A 16407-nucleotide genomic window follows, 5' to 3' on the forward strand; every position below is an offset into this window, starting at 1 on the left:
GACTTGTAAGTGAATCTATTAAAAAGTTTCATTATATGGTTGGGCTCAGTCTTTCACATCTGTAATCCTAGCACTTTGGGAGGCCAAGGCAGGAAGGTCATTTGAGCCCAGGAGTTCAAGATCACCCTGGGCAACATAGTAAGACCCTGTCTCTACAAAAAATTTAAAAATTAGCTGGACATGGTACGCACACCTGTAGTCCCAGCTACTCGAGAGGCTGAGGCAGGAGGATTGCTTGAACCCAGGAGTTTGAGGCTGCAGTGAGCTATGATCATGCCCTGCATTCTAGCCAGCGCAACAGAGTGACACCCTGTCTCTTAAAAGAAAACAATTTTTTAAAATAAGAAAGAAATTTCATTATTTGAAATGTTTAGTGAATGTATATGTATCCTAACTTTATAGGTTGTAGAGAATGATTTGATCAGCAAATTTTATGTATCAAGTAATTTTTTTTTTTTAATTCTGTTGGAAGATTTAAGGAAGAATTCAAAAAGAATCTCATAAAATCCTTTTTAGTTTTGTCTTTTCCCTCTGTTCTCCATTACTAATTTTATTCATCCAAAAAGTCAAGGGCAATCATTGTCTTCTCTGCTTTGCTGATATTGGGCTTATACTTGAAGGGTACAGTACTACATTAATTCTTAAAACTCATAAATACTTCAGAAATGCAAGTTGGTACATCAGTTTCCTGCTGACCCAGTAAAACTTTTATAACTATGACCAGTGTGACTACATGATGGAGCTGCTAGCCTAGAGCCTTGAACCCAAAACTGGTTTTCAATTAAATTTTTATGACTGAAAACTGTCTGATCAGAATGAGTAAAAAAATCCTCCAGACTTTGAATTCAGATAAAAGACAACCAAGTAGAAGTGCCTAGAACATAGCCTGGCACATTGTAGATATTTGAAATATTCTCTACTATTAGCAAAATAAATGGTAATATTTCTCCTTACGCCATTTAGCCTAAGTGTCAGAAATGCAAAGCAAACATAATGCTTTAAAAACAGCGAACAAACATGAAGATGAATTTCGTTCATGGATTACCTAGTATGATGTATGGCGTAGAAGTGTTTGTAGTTTCTTGGATAAGCTGGTGATGATCCTCACGTTTGACAGATTTAATAAAAGTCAGTGGGTAGGAGTTGTTTTGATTTTGAGACTTAGTTTCTGAGCTCCTGACAAATATTTCAAGTCTACGTGTCAGAAAAAAATGTATGTATCTTTTTTATGGAACATCACACCTAACATGTGCTTAGAAATGGATGATCAGAGTAGTTTCTGCAAAATAGAAAAGCCAGCAAGTTGAAATACGTAAGTTCCTAAAATAATGTACCCTGCAGAAATACGGTTTGCATATAACGTGACTGGCAGTTCCTCAACCATTTTCCCAGCTCCTGATCTCAAACAACGAGGCAGGCTGAAGTTCTTAGCTGAAGCAGAGGAGAGGGAGGGACATAGTAGGAAATGGCTGCATGGGGATCGTTTGAGCTTTGCTCAGTTCTGTGTACAGTCAGTTGTGTAAGTAAAGTTTTGCTTTCTGTACTTTCATGTTTTTCATGACAAGAAGAGTGAAAAATTCTGTTTTTTATTAACCTCAAATGCATGTGGCATTATATTTTGTGTGAATGAATTTTATGGACCTTACTGGTAGTAGAGTTTTACTGTATTTTTACTTATGCATCAAATAAAACTGGTTCACAGAAGTCATCTTCCAGTTATTGTCCTTTAACATCCAATTATAAAGAAATAAAAGTAATTAGTAAGTTCGGTGGGTAAGCATATGATTTTGTTTTTGTTTTTAGGGAATGTGTAACCAGTGCTCTATGTATCCCACTAGCAAGCCAAAAGAGGTAAGGATAAATAAGAGTTATCTGTTTCCTTTGCTTTGATTTATAAGTTGTTAAGATAATAAATTTTGTTTGTAACAGGAGTTCCACTGGGCGTCCTGACTGGACCTGCATTGTGGTGGGTTTTACTTCAGGTTATGTACGCTTCTACACTGAGGTGAGTTGAGTTTTCAACAGCTAGGAAACACTAGTTGACTACAATATCTGGTTGTGCATCCCCTTTATACTAGTTTGTGACTTTATTACCTGCTGCCTGAAAATGTGTAGTTGATGCTTTATTGGGGTAGAGGCCGGGATAGGCCATGGTAAGTTCTGGTAGAAGATACAGAGAAGAGGAGCTGTATTCTGAAAAGAGTGTACCTGGTATCTCTGGAAAACTGTTGGGGAAATGGTACTCTTTGCCTGGCCATACCTGCTCAGGTATATTGGTAAGAAAACAAGCAGGGACCTTCTCTGTGCTTCCTCCTAGAATGGTGTGCTCTTGCTTGCACAGCTTTTGAATGAGGACCCAGTACTTCAACTTAAATGCAGAACCTATGAAATACCACGACATCCCGGGGTGACTGAGCAGGTAGTGTAAAAAATTGTGTTCCAACAGTAATAGTGGCATTACTTTGAAGCAGTTTCTCTCCTCTTTTTTGGGTGGAAACTTAAAAGATATCTTTGTCTTGTGGCACAGTTAACTCTGCTATCATAGTCTAGAAATATAATCTATTTGTAGTGGAGTAAAGAATACCAGTCTTGCTTTTACTTATTTAATGAAATATTCTATGTTTCATTCTACAACAAAGTAAAACCCTTTAGTTAGAAGCCAAGAAAATTTCTTATTTTTAGAATTTAATAGTGACTTAAGGCAAAAATATGATATTCTATAACTTTATATCTTTTTTTTATTTGGATTTAGGTGCCAAAATTACCTAGAGTAAAAGAAAAAAAAAATTGGCCTTCTTGTTACTAGTGATACTACCTTGTACTTAACTGTTTCTCAGAAAAGGGGTTACTAAGCTTTTGTTCATAGTGGAAAATACGTACATTCATTGAAGATTTCAACTGAGAAGATAATACTGCTTAGTATCTAAGGCTCTAACCTCTTAGGTGCCTTGTAACATTTTGGTTGTCTTAGTCAAAAAATAATTATAGGGCCATTTAAACCAATATGCTTTTATTTGTTTTGCAGAGTGCATACCTATGTAATATGCCTTTCCTTTGTTGTACTACTTAGCCTCCAAAAGATTTCAAGTAAGCAGGTGTATACACTGTATGCATTTGTTAATTGAATTTGCATGGGAGATGGACTGGAGCTGCAAAAGAATCTTATCTAGTAAGAGAGACTAGGATTAAAATCTAATAATATCTGTGGATGAATTAATCAGTAATATAAAGCAATACCTAATTTATTGGTAATTTATTTGGACAGAATACATTCTGTACAAGCTTAGAGAAAGAGGAGTTCAATTTGGACCAGGAAAATAAGAAAATTTCATTGATGAGGTGAGATTTGCATTAAGCCTTGAACAATGGGTATAGAATTTAATTAGGAGAAAAGAGGGGAAAGTGTTTCAGGTAATCAGGAGAAAATTTGATAGAAGATTCGAATGTAGAACTGTATATGCAACAACAAAGAAACTTATGTTATAAAATAATGAGAGACTGTCAAGCAGAGTGGCCAAATTTTGCATAAATTCAAAGGCCAAGTGAAAAATTAGAATTGATTTAGGAAATGAGAGAAACTCCTAAAGATTTATAAGAAGGAAGTGATGTAATCAAAGGAATATTGAAGATTTCTTTCTTCAAGATAAACTGGAATTAGGGAGGCTAGTTATCTGGTTTTTTTAAGTTATCTGTAACAGATGTGGAGTGCTGGGAGCCAGGACTAAAATGGCTATGGGAAGAGAGAAAGGACCAGTACAAAAATTGTTTTGGGGCCGGGCATGGTGGCTCACACCTGTAATGCCAGCACTCTGGGAGCCCGAGGTGGGCGGATTGCCTGAGCTCAGGAGTTTGAGACCAGCCTGGGCAACACGGTAAAACCCCGTCTCTACTAAAATACAAAAAATTAGCCAGGCGTGGTGGCGGGCGCCTGTAGTCCCAGCAGCTTGGAAGGCTGAGGCAGGAGAATTGCTTGAACCCGGGAGGCAGAGGTTGCAGTGAGCTGAGATCTCGCCACTACACTCCAGCCTGCATGATGGAGTGAGACTCCGTCTCAAAAAAAAAAAAAAAAAAAACTGTTTTGAAGAAGCTTAATAGGACCTGGTTATTGTGTAGAGATGTACAGTTCTTTAAAAATAAGCTAAAGATGTCTCTAAGATACTTATCCTGAGGAGTGCCATTGTCAATGTTGGAATAAGGGACTACATTGGCAGTAAATGTTATTAAATGAGGTTTTGCACATGTTGAGTTTGAGGTGATGGTAGGAAATAAAATCAAGTTACTGGTATCATGTAATGATACAAAATTGCTGTATAGGCACAGAGACTAGATTGGACATGATGGCTGAAGTCACAGATAATGAATGAATTCTTTCAAGTAAAGAGTGTAGGAAAATAAAACTGCAGGCTGAAGACTTAAGTCTTAGTAACTAATAATACTCATCGTAAGGAGATGGGAGAAATTGAACTATTAAAGGAAACAAGGAACAGCTGGAAATCAAAGAAGATAATCTGTGAACTGAAGATAACTTTCCAGAGATGTTTTTCATTTTTCTAAAAATTCACTGGATGACAAAGCTTTTTAAAATACATTAAATTTGGTCATGTCTATAATACTCTTTTTTTAGAACTAGTGGAAAAATATAACTAACATTTAAATATTTGCTTTCTATTTGCTATCCAAACCAAGAAAATCATTTCAAAATTTTTATCAAGAAGGAGGTCTTTGTTGTTACTCTGTATGCTTTATTAAACAGCTGTGGATCTGACACATCCATTTATATATCAAAATTATCTTCTATTTGCTTTTTCTTTAATATACTCCCAGATTTGTCAGAGATCACAGAAGCATATTTCCTCTAATTCAGTTCTAGGAGCAATGAGTGTAGTACGGGTGACAGCAGGTCATTTGTTGCAGGAGAGGATTCGAAAGAGAGGGAAAATCTCCTTCTGGAATTTCAAAGACATTTCTTTTGCATAATAGCTTCTGTAAAAAGATCTTCTCTGTCATCTAGCACAGTATCTACAGATCTGGGGCCATTGGTATTTGTGTTAGTGTTTTCTTCAGGAAGACTACCTGGTTTTGGAGAAATTGACTTGCTAGTGCTTAAGTCTTTTCTGTTTTCTAGCTCCCCAAAGTCAGTGAGGAGGCTCTCTCCCTGCTGCTGTGCTCACTGGGCCATGCGTGCTTAGCCTTGTGAACTTGTCATGTGAGAATATATGCCATGTCCCTTCCCCACTGGCTTATGCTCCTGTGGCCCAGAAGTCTTTTTTAAACAGAGAAACAGCCTGACAGTCCAGTAGAAAAAGGAGCAAGGCAGATCTCAAGAGAAGAAATTGGCCCAAAAACATATAAGAAAATTTTGAACCTTAATAATCATCTAAGAACTGTAAGAAAATACAGTGAGATAACTTTTCACCTTTTGGATTGGCAAAGATAAAGATTAACAAACTTTTGATGACAATATAGAGAAACAGTCACTCTCATGTATTATTGGTGGAAATATAAGTTGATAGGCACTTTTTGAGGCAATTAATATAAGAATGAAAACTGTGAATACTGTATGACCCAACTGACCCACTTGAAGGAATTTACACTAAAGTAATATCCTAGTAACATGAAAAGATATAGACTGAAGAATGTTTATTGCAGTGATGTTTATAATGATGAAAATATATTAATTCATAAATATTCTTTACTGCCTATTATTTGCCCAGTTCACTTCTAATCCCTGAGGATTCATTGGTGTAACAAATATGCAAGGTTCCTGCTTTCATGGAGTTTACAGTTTGGGGATGGTGGAGGGAAACCAACAGTAAGCAGCTAGAGATATCAAGGTGATTCCAGTCTCTGATAGGTGCTGTAAAGGAAGTCATGTTGATGAGATAGTAATGTGCCAAGAGAATAGGTATGTTGTTTGAGATGGAGGTTCAGGAGCAGCCTGTCTGGATAACTAACATTTGAACTGAAACCTGAATGACAGGAACAGTTAGGCAGGTGAAGATTGGAGAGAAGGTCCAAGCATATGCAAAGGTCTGAGGGTAATGATGACCTCTCATATTTGCCAGATCTTGCAGCCATGGTTAATGAGTTCAGGTTTTATTCTAAATGCAGAAGGGAGTCATTGGAGAGTTTTAATAAGGAGATTGGTTTGATCTGTTATATCTTACGAAGAGCACACTGGCTGTGTGGAGCGTGGATTGTAGAGAGCAAGAGTGGAAGCAGGAGGCCATACTGAATGTCTGTCAATATGAACTGGTTAAGTAAAATAGGGTACATATAATGAAAGACTGTGCAGCCACAACAAAAAATGATTTGTTCACTTATTGAAATGGAAAAATATCATTGACATATTATTGAATAGTAAAAACCATGTTAGGATACTATATTTGGTATAACCTTATGCATATGTTTTTGAATATATTTGGGGATGTATATTGAGACATGTCTGGAATTTCAGGTGAGTTTTCTTTCTTCTGTTTTTACATACTGTTTTATCTGTGCAATGAGTATATTTACTTTTTATGAAATTGTAATTCTTTGTGTTACTCTCAGCATCTTTGAGACAATTATTTACCATACACAAAAGGTTATATTTTGAAAAGAATTTTAGGTCTTTGGCAAAAAGGCACTCTGAAATTAATTTTTTAATCTATTTTTACTATTCTTCTGCCTGATATTGCTTTGGGTGTTGGGTGGTTGATGGTTTAGTCCCAGTATTTTTCATTTTACATTACTCGTGAAATTCAGTATAATAAAAAGTAGATAAGCTTATTTGATGTATCTATTCAAAAACTTTTTTTTTATTTCTTAAATAGAATGAAGAGTTGAGTATCTTATATCCAGCTGCCATTGTGACTATTGATGGATTTAGCCTTTTTCAATCTCTTCGTGCTTGTCGAAATCAGGTAGCAAAAGGTAATATTTTGGCAAGAAATATTTAACCTCTGTTCATGTTTGTTTTATTTAATTTCACCTGCTTATGGAATTAGGTATGTCTTCTAAATAAAGAAAGGCCTTCTGAACTAGATTTATGGGAAAAACCTGCCTCCTATAGAGACAGGGGAGCATGTTGAGTAGATTGCTTAGTAAGGTAGAGACAAGCGCTAAAACATAAACACTTCACATGTTGCCTTTGGAGAGTGTGGTCAGCACAGGAACACTGGACTTTCTTTACGAATTCAGCAGTATGTCTTGACTAGCTAGATTTGCAACTGTATTGACAACCAACATTGGGGTAAAGAATTTAGTTGCATGTGGCTGAGGTACCAGATTTTCACTAGATCAGCAGCTGATCAAGTCCAACATCCTAAAATCTGGTGACTCCACATTGCTTCTGTCCTCCCTGAGGATAAAGCTGTCCACCGTGTGCAGGGGAAATGCGAGATCCTACCGATATCACTGTCAGCAGGACCCAGCCGGGAGTCAGCATGAGCTGCTTTTTGCTAACTCAGAACACTCTGAATGGAGAAAAGCTAGAGGCCTAAACTTAATGTATATGTGGGCAACAACATTATTTTGTGACTTAGGGATGAAAACTGCCCAAATAATCAAGAATTCTTACTTTTACTACCTATCGTTTACATTCTGATGCTGTTACATCTTTTGGAAGAGATATTTCATCAAATTCAACATGCCATTGATTGTAAGAAACACTATTATTTTATGTACCACTAAGAAGAAAAAACTATTGCCAGTGAAAGATACACCATCAATTTTCAGATCTCAATTTCAGGGTTGTGAAAATGTGAAAGAGTCTTAAAATCAGTGAAAATATGAGTAGTAGCACTAACTTCCCCTTTTCTTCTGGGATTGAGTAGAGGAGCCTTAATGGCCCCAAAACAAAGTTTATTTACTTTTTATGAAATTGTAATTCTTTGTGTTACTCTCAGCATCTTTGAGAAAATTATTTACCATACACAAAAGGTTATATTTTGAAAAGAATTTTAGGTCTTTGGCAAAAAGGCACTCTGAAATTAATTTTTTAATCTGTTTTTACTATTCTTCTGCCTGATATTGCTTTGGTGTTGGGTGGTTGTGGTTGATGGTTTAGTCCCAGTATTTTTCATTTTACATTATTCGTGAAATTTCACATTATTTAGTGAAAAATTAAATAGCTGATAATACCGATTATAAAATAATTGTCAATTTCTAGTTTATTAAATTAATGAACTTCTTACCTACAGAAAATTGCCTTTTGATATGTAGGTTAATGGTGAGTATTTTAAATGTTCTCAAGATAATGAAGCTTATGGTGGGCTAAATTTAAATAATTTAAAAGATTCTGAAAATAGGTATAAAAATTTAAACAAATTCTGACATAGTAAAAAAGCTTATACTAGAAAAGAACCACATAGCCAAGACATCAGAAGTTTTACCAATCATATCAACCTGCTAAAAAAGACAGAGAAAAATTTTTGATTGCAATATGAGATGCTGGATTTAGACTAGGTTTAGAAACAGTTTTATGAAGCAGTAAACATATCCTAATTAGCCTATGTTTTCAGGAAGCCATTTAGGAGTTAAACTTTGTTTTGGGGCCACTAAGTCTCCTCTACTCAATCCCAGAAGAAAAGGGGAAGTCAGCACCACTACTCATATTTTCACTGATTTTAAGACTTTTCCATATTTTAACAACTGTAAAATTGAGATCTGAAATTATTTCTAATTTTAGGTTGGTATGATTGGTAGAATTCTGAAGTCTCGGCTATATGGTTCTTTTTTTACAATTGGTTTAAATTTTTATACCTATTTTCATATCTTTTAAATTATTTAAATCTAACCCACCATAAGCTTCATTATCTTAAGGACATTTAAAATACTCACCATTAATATATATGCCAAAAGGCAGTTTCCTGTGGGTAAGAAGTTTATTAATAAACTAGAAATAGACAATTATTTTATGATTGGTATTATCAGCCATTTAATTTTTCACCATTTTTGAATTTCTGTTTGCTTGTTGTGTATGAGACCATAAAGCCATTTGTCTCCTAGGAAGTAAGGAATTAAGCCACTTAGTGCCCTTGGGTTGTAAGTTGCTATAAAAAGAGTTCTGGTTACTTAGCCATAAATTGTGACGTTTATTTCAGCATATAAGAAAATTATCTTTTCTTGGCCTTACTATCAATCTGCAATATTTAGAGGATTGTATTTTCTCTTTATTATTATTTTTTCACTTTCCTGAATAAACAGCCAGAACTCAATGTAACATGGGTGTTTACTGATTGATGGGATGTGCCTGAATCTATGGCAAGAGGTATAACTGTTGCTTTTCCTTTTCTTAGTCACTAAGCGAAGGGACTGAGGTTAAAGATTGACATTTCATTCATTTTTTTCACAGTGCTGTTGCTTTTAATATATCTTTCTATCAAGTCTGGCCTCAGTTACCTAGATTAGAGACCTTGTATGTGTGCTCTGCCAGGTGTATCAGGTTTTTAGTTTTTCACTCAGTAAAGCACTGATTCCTATCCCTAGGATTTTATCCCCTTTGTCAAGAGGGAGAAATTGCTTAGTTGGCATCACTTGCAGTTTGAATTCACTTTGTTTTGGTTCTGTTTTGTTTCGTTTTGTTTTGTTGTTTTCGAGACAGTCTCCCTCTCTCACCCAGGCTGGATTGCAGTGGCGTGATCTCAGCTTACTGCAACCTCCACCTCCCAGGTTCAAGTGATTTTCCTGCCTCAGCCTCCCGAGTAACTAGTACTGCAGGCGTGCACTACCATGCCTGGCTCACTTTCGTATTTTTACTAGAGACGGTGTTTCACCATGTTGGCGAGGCTGATCTCAAACTCCTGATCTCAAGCGATCCGCCTGCCTCAGCCTCCAAAAGTGCTGGGATTACAGGCATGAGCCACCGTGCCCAGCCTGAATTCACTTTGATTTTTAGTAGTATTCTATAATTTTTAGTAGTCTTCTTTAATGACTTGAGTGTTCCAGAATCTTTTGTGACGGCCAACTTAGTCTTTTAAATGTTTGCATTTTATGTGCATTGTCTTGGCATGAATAAATCTCACTTTATGCCTTGTTTTCATTACTTTGACTCATTATTAGCTGAAATTTTAGAATAACAAATTAGTATGATTTTAATGATTTTTTTGTAAAACTTCATTTTATCCATAATAATTAAGTTTGGATTGTCTATTTTATATTTTGTAGCTGCAGCATCAGGCAATGAGAACATACAACCACCACCATTAGCTTATAAGAAATGGGGTCTACAGGATATTGACACTATTATTGATCATGCTAGTGTTGGTAAGTATTACTAATTCAAATTCTTTTGGAATTTACTTCTTAAACTTTTTTATTAAAGTATCTCACTTATTAGAGATGGACATTATTCTTTATTTATTCTTATTATTTTTTAAGATGGAGCTTTGCTCTATCACCCAGGCAGGATTGCAGTGGCATGATCTCAGCTCACTGCAACCTCTGCCTCCCGGGGTCAAGTGATCCTCCCACCTCAGCCTCCCAAGTAGCTGAGATTACAAGCGTGCACCACCATGCCTGCCTAATTTTTGTATTTTTCATAGAGGTGGGATTTCATCATGTTGGCTGGGTTGATCTTGAACTCCTGACCTCAAGAGATGCACCTGCCTCAGCCTCCCAAAGTGCTGAGATTACAGGCATGAATCACTGCACCTGGCCAACATTTATTCTTATGTGAAAAAATGCATTGCCTTTAGTGAGACATCTGGAAGGTAGTTCAGATTCAGATTATCATAGGCATATATCTTTAAAGCCGGGCATGATAGCAAACACCTATAATCCCAGCACTTTGGGAGGCTAAGGTGGGTGGATCACATGAAGCCAGAAGTTCAAGATTACCCCGACCCACATAGCGAAACCCCGTCTCTACTAAAAATACAAAAATTAGCCAGATGTGGTGGTACATACCTGTATTCCCAGCTACTTAGGAGGCTGAGGCAGGAGAATTGCCTGAACCCGGGAGGTGGAGGTTGCAGTAAGCCAAGATTACACCACTGTACTCCAGCCTGGGTGACAGACTCTGTCTCAAGAAAACAAAACAAAAGAAAAATAAATGGTAGCAGTTTTAATAAAGATTTAATTATGCCCTCAGCCACAGTATTGTACAGTTTTAAATCACTCACTATTTGACTAACTTTTCTACAGACAAATTTGGTCTAGATAATGACCATATAAATCAGTCTCTTAAAAATGTAACCTTGGTCAGGTGTGGTGACTTGCATCTGTAATCCCAGCTACTCAGAAGGCTGAGGTAGGAGGATCTCTTGAGCCCAAGAGTTCAAGACCAACCTGGGCAACATAGCGAGACCCCATCACTTAAAAAAAAAAAAAAGTAACCTTTAAACTAGTAAAATGTAGATAAAAGCAGATTTCTTCTTGCAGCCACTATAAGAGAGCTTACTGTGTTAGGTATTGAGGGTATAGAGATGTAAAGACATGCTTCCCTGCTGTCTTAAAGTGTGAGTCTAGGAGTCTAGTTAGAAGAAACACATGAGAATGGCTGCAGTACTACAACATAATAATTGTAGCAGACAAGGGGACCAGCTGTAGTGGGAGCAGAGGAGGAAACACTCATTGTTTCTCCAGCACACTATATACTTTTACCCCTAGATCTATGTGCATGTTGGCTAGAATGCCTCCTCTGTGTTTGTTCACTTGGTCAAGTTCTACTCATTCTATGAAAACTGGACATTGGGAGAGAAAGAGCAAGGAGAAAAGGAAGGAGTGTGACTCTAGAGAGGCTAACAAGATATCTGACACACAGGCTGTCTTTCTATTTACTGCGTAGCTCTTATATGGTATACTCTGTAATAAAAACCTATTGGTAAACATTTCAGTGTGTCTACTTTTTTGCTAGCATAAAAATGCTACAAAATTCCAAAGTGTTGAGTTCAGTTCAGGGTGGCTTCCCTGCTCTGTTAATTAAACTTTGGAACATTGAAACTGGCTAGGGAAAATGATTGGATAGAAAATGTTATTCTATTCATTTATCCCCAGCCTACAAAATGAAAAAAGGTACAGTAAACTTCATTGTATGTATATCTTTATGTAAAGGTCTGGTTAATTTATTCAACAAATAAATGAGTAGCTATTAATATTTGTGCTAGAGATACAAGATAGGACTCCACCCTGATAAAGCTTACATTTTGGTGATGGGGAGACAAACAATAAACTAAATAAATAAATATGATAATATTAGACTGTTAGTGAGCATCATGAAGAAAATAAGTAGAAGGTTATGATAGAGAATAAAGGAAGAGGGTGCTTTAGGTAGACTAGTGAGGAAAAGCCTCTCCAGGGACATGACATTCAGACTGAGACTTGAAGGATGAGAAGGAGCCAGCTATGGAAAGAGGTGTAGGAAGAGCATTCTAGGCAGAGGAGCATCAGGGATATAGGCCTGGGAGCCTTGAAGACCTGAGTGTTCAAGAAACAGAAAGGGGGTTGGTGTGACTTGACCATAAAGAGTGAGGGGAAAACAGGACAAGGTTAGGTTGGAGATGCAGACTAGGGTTAGATCATGTAGGGATAAGGAGATCCGATTTTATTCTAAATGCAATGGATGTCATTGATGGATTCTAAATAGGGGGTTACATTTTAACATATCTCTGTTTGCTGGATAGAGAGATGCTTGTAGAAGAAAGCAAGGAGACCAGTTAGGAGTATATTGCAATAATTCACGCAAGAGAGAATGATGGCTTTATGGTGGAGGCAGTCGAGTTGGAAGGAAGTAGACAGATTTGAGATACACTTTGTACTTGCTCAGGAATGGTTTTGAGAAACAAAAGAAAGGAAAGCATTAAGGGTTTCTTAATTTTTAAGTTTGAGCAACAGGGTGGATGATGAGACTGTTTACTGAAATGAGAATAAGGAGAAGGAGAGGCACATAAAGAGTTATGTTTTTACAGGTTAACTTCTGACACAGTTAAACATTCAAGTAGAGGTATCAGGTGTATGAATTGGACATGAGAGTCTGAAGTTCAGGGAGGAAGCTGGGATTGTAGATATAAATTTGAGAGGGAGTGGTTTACTGTGGAATGTTTCGTAGAATTCAAGAAAAGAAGGTGGTCCATTGGATTTGACAACATGGAGTTATTTAGTGACTTTTGATATGAACAGTTACAGTAGAATGGTGAGGATGAAAGCCAAATTAATATAGGCTTAAGAATAAATATTTTCACCCCCTGCTCTCTAAAATCACAAACAAGGAGCATAAGAAGTAGATTTTCAGTATGTCCGTTTTTATGGAGTCCTGACTTCTTCCTGAAGCCTCATACTCATTTCTCCAGCTCCCTACTGAATAATTTCTACCTAGATATCAAACTTAACATATCCAAAATCGAATTCTTAATTTCCTCCTGCCAAACTTGCTCCTCCTTTTTTTTTTCTACATCATCTTTCTTCTGGTTGCTCCTTACTGTGACATACAAGGCCCAACTTTATCTGGCTTATGGTACCTCTGACGCTGTCTCCTGTAGGGTACCCCTCCCCATTCATTGTGTTTCATCACGCAGATCTCCTCTGTGTTCCTCAGACACAGCAAGCATATCCCTACTCTAGAGCATTTAGATTTACTGCTCCCTCTGCCTGGAAAACTTTAGCTAGTCACATGGCTTTCTCCCTCTCTTCACTCAGGTCTCTTAATATATCACGTTGTCAAAGAGGCCTTCTTTAGTCACTCTACTAGGCCTAGAAAATTATGCAATGAGTTTGACTTTATGGAAATTTATATTGAGAGGGACTTTGATGTCTTTCAAAGTGTGGAAAGACCTCAGATGCTCAGGGAAAACTCTTAATGACAAGGTAATAATAACTCCAGAAAAAAAAGAATGCACAGCCAAGGAAATGTAATTACAGTAAGTACTGTATCTCAGCAGTGAGTAATACTTATATCATTCCTAATAATAAAAACAGTGAATTTAATAAAAAATTGAGATACAAATATTTTGGAAGGATATAGGGAGAGAAAGAGAGATGTAAATAAGCCATACCACCTTAAATTAATGAAAAATAGTGCTAAAATCGGTGACTCGAAAGATAACAGCCCCCTAAATTCAGTACCAATGTGTAGCAATATAGAGGGCAGAAAAACACTTTAAATAATACTATAGGAATGTGGTCAGCAAAATGTAGACTGTGGGAAATTAGTCTCAAACAGGCTTGTTTCTTCAACAAATAGATTTCAAAGGATTGAAGGTGGGAAGGAGGGGTTGAGGAGGTCAGAAGGATTTTGGATCAAACTCTATGTCCATTTGTTTGGGGTCCTTACTTTGAAACCCAGAGGTATTGTTTTTCTTAGCAATGATTAGCTATTTTGCTTCAAGAGCAGAGAATGCAGAAAATTTAGGTCAACTAAGGTTAAGATTTAGCAGGGGGAGTATGTGTGTAGGGGGAGACGAGTGTAGAGAGGTTGTGGATATTTGCAAGAAAGTGATGATGATGGAACTCAAATCTAAGCTGGATAAAAAGGGAAGTGATCCCAAGAGGTACTTGATAAATAGTGGAAAAAATAGTAGGATTAATTAATTTAAACTCAAAATTATGAAATTACTGCAGGGAGTTTCTGGAGTAATTGAGATGGAGAGCTAGGAGATGGTGGTCTAAGTGCGGTACGCTTGAAATCATAGTTACAAAGAATCTACAGTTGCTGATGACCAGATCTAAAGTGTGACATCGAAAATGGATTATTTAATTTATTGGAAGGAAAACATCATTGGTAGCAAGGATGGAAAGGACTGATCAACCATTTCCTTACCATAAATTAGAATCCTTTAAAAAAATTGCATATCTATTGCAAAATTGTCCTCTGGATTATCTTGTAGCAATTTATACTCCTGTGTATATCGCATGGGAGTTTGAAAAGAAGCTATTTTAAAACTTAAATTTCAATTTATATGCCATACAATTTGCCCTTTGATCGTGTTCTGGTGGAGTCAGGCAAAGCTTGTGAAAATTTTGTAATATAGTGAAAACATTTTGTATACTGAATCATGGATTCATTCATGACTATGAGACAGGTGTTCTGATATTTTATAATAGTCCAGGAGGTGGGAGGGGAATTTAAAAAATAGTCCAAGGATTTGTTTGATCACTTTAATTCCTATAAATCCAATGAATGGTTTCCTTATGAACTCACTCAAAGAATTTCCTTTCCTAGGACACATTTTAAGGACAAATGCATTTTTTGACAGTTTTCAGGCAAAGGGGAGGCAATACAGGTATATGAAAATTAGTAAGGTCAGGCACAGCAGCACATGCCTATATTGGCGGGGCACAGTGGCTCACACTAGTAATCCCAACACTTTGGGAGGCTGAGGCTGGAGGATCACCTGAGGTCAAGAGTTTGAGACCAGCCTGGCCAATATGGTGAAACTTCGTACCAACTAAAAATACAAAAATTAGCTGGGCATGGTGGTGCATGTCTGTAATCCCAGCTATTCGGGGAGGCTGAGGTAAGAGAATCTCAAAAAGAGAGAGAAAAAAAAGGTGAATTGATATTTGGGGATAAAAGTGGACTGTGTACTTCTGGTACCTCTGAGTTTCGTATCTGTTCAAAAAATTAAATTTTGTTTTTATGATATTCTATACGTTATAGAAATTGTAGATGGAAATTTTAATATTTAATTTTTTTTGAGATGGGGTCTCACCCTGTTGCCCAGGCTGGAGTGCAGTTGGAGCGATCGCGGCTCACTGCAACCTCCACCTCCCAGGTTCAAGCAATTCTCCTGCCCCAGCCTCCCAAGTAGCTAAGATTACAGGCACCCACCACCACGCCTGGCTAATTTTTGTATGTTTAGTAGAGGTGGGGTTTCACCATGTTGACCAGGCTGATTTCAAACTCTTGACCTCAAGTGATCCACCTGCCTTGGCCTCCCGAGTGCTGGGATTACAGGAGTGAGCCAGTGTACCCAGCAGAATATTTTCTGATGTTGATTTTGTAGCTTTTAAAATGACTTTTGTTTATTAAATAAAACGAAACATTTAGCATCTTAGAATGGAACTGAAGTAAAAATGTAATGACCAAAATAACATTGTACATTCAAGTCACATGTTTGTTTGTTTGTTTTTATCATTAGGTATTATGACTCTGTCCCCCTTTGATCAAATGAAGACTGCCTCCAATATAGGTGGATTTAATGCAGCAATTAAAAATAGTCCACCTGCCATGTCTCAGTATATCACTGTAGGGTCCAATCCATTTACTGGCTTCTTCTATGCTTTAGAGGTATGAGTTTTATCAATGATCATGAGTAAGGCCGCTCTTGATTTTACAATTTGTCTACAAATTGGATGTGGTAACTTGCTTAGCCTTAGAAGATTAAGCAGTTTACATTTCTAAATTTCAATTGAAACTAAAATTAATCTCAACTAGCTTTCTTCTAAATTCTTTACATTAACTGAAAAGGTACTACCATCAGTGTAAAA

The 16407-nt window shown here is 36.8% G+C and overlaps 1 protein-coding gene across 1 annotated transcript in view; it reads left to right on the forward strand.

Annotated features, from left to right (window-relative positions):
- The window catches only part of RAB3GAP2 (RAB3 GTPase activating protein subunit 2 (non-catalytic)), a 133426-nt gene that overhangs the window by 69656 nt on the left and 47363 nt on the right, over positions 1-16407 (forward strand). The window contains exons 5-10 of the mRNA XM_011969738.1: positions 1804-1851; positions 1930-2005; positions 2318-2419; positions 6816-6915; positions 10150-10248; positions 16059-16207. Coding sequence (XP_011825128.1) covers positions 1804-1851; positions 1930-2005; positions 2318-2419; positions 6816-6915; positions 10150-10248; positions 16059-16207 — 574 coding nt within the window. The remainder of the gene's footprint in view (positions 1-1803; positions 1852-1929; positions 2006-2317; positions 2420-6815; positions 6916-10149; positions 10249-16058; positions 16208-16407) is intronic.

The sequence above is a fragment of the Mandrillus leucophaeus genome, unplaced genomic scaffold (assembly GCF_000951045.1).
Source record: "Mandrillus leucophaeus isolate KB7577 unplaced genomic scaffold, Mleu.le_1.0 Scaffold901, whole genome shotgun sequence".
In the NCBI taxonomy this organism is placed as follows: Eukaryota; Metazoa; Chordata; class Mammalia; order Primates; family Cercopithecidae; genus Mandrillus; species Mandrillus leucophaeus.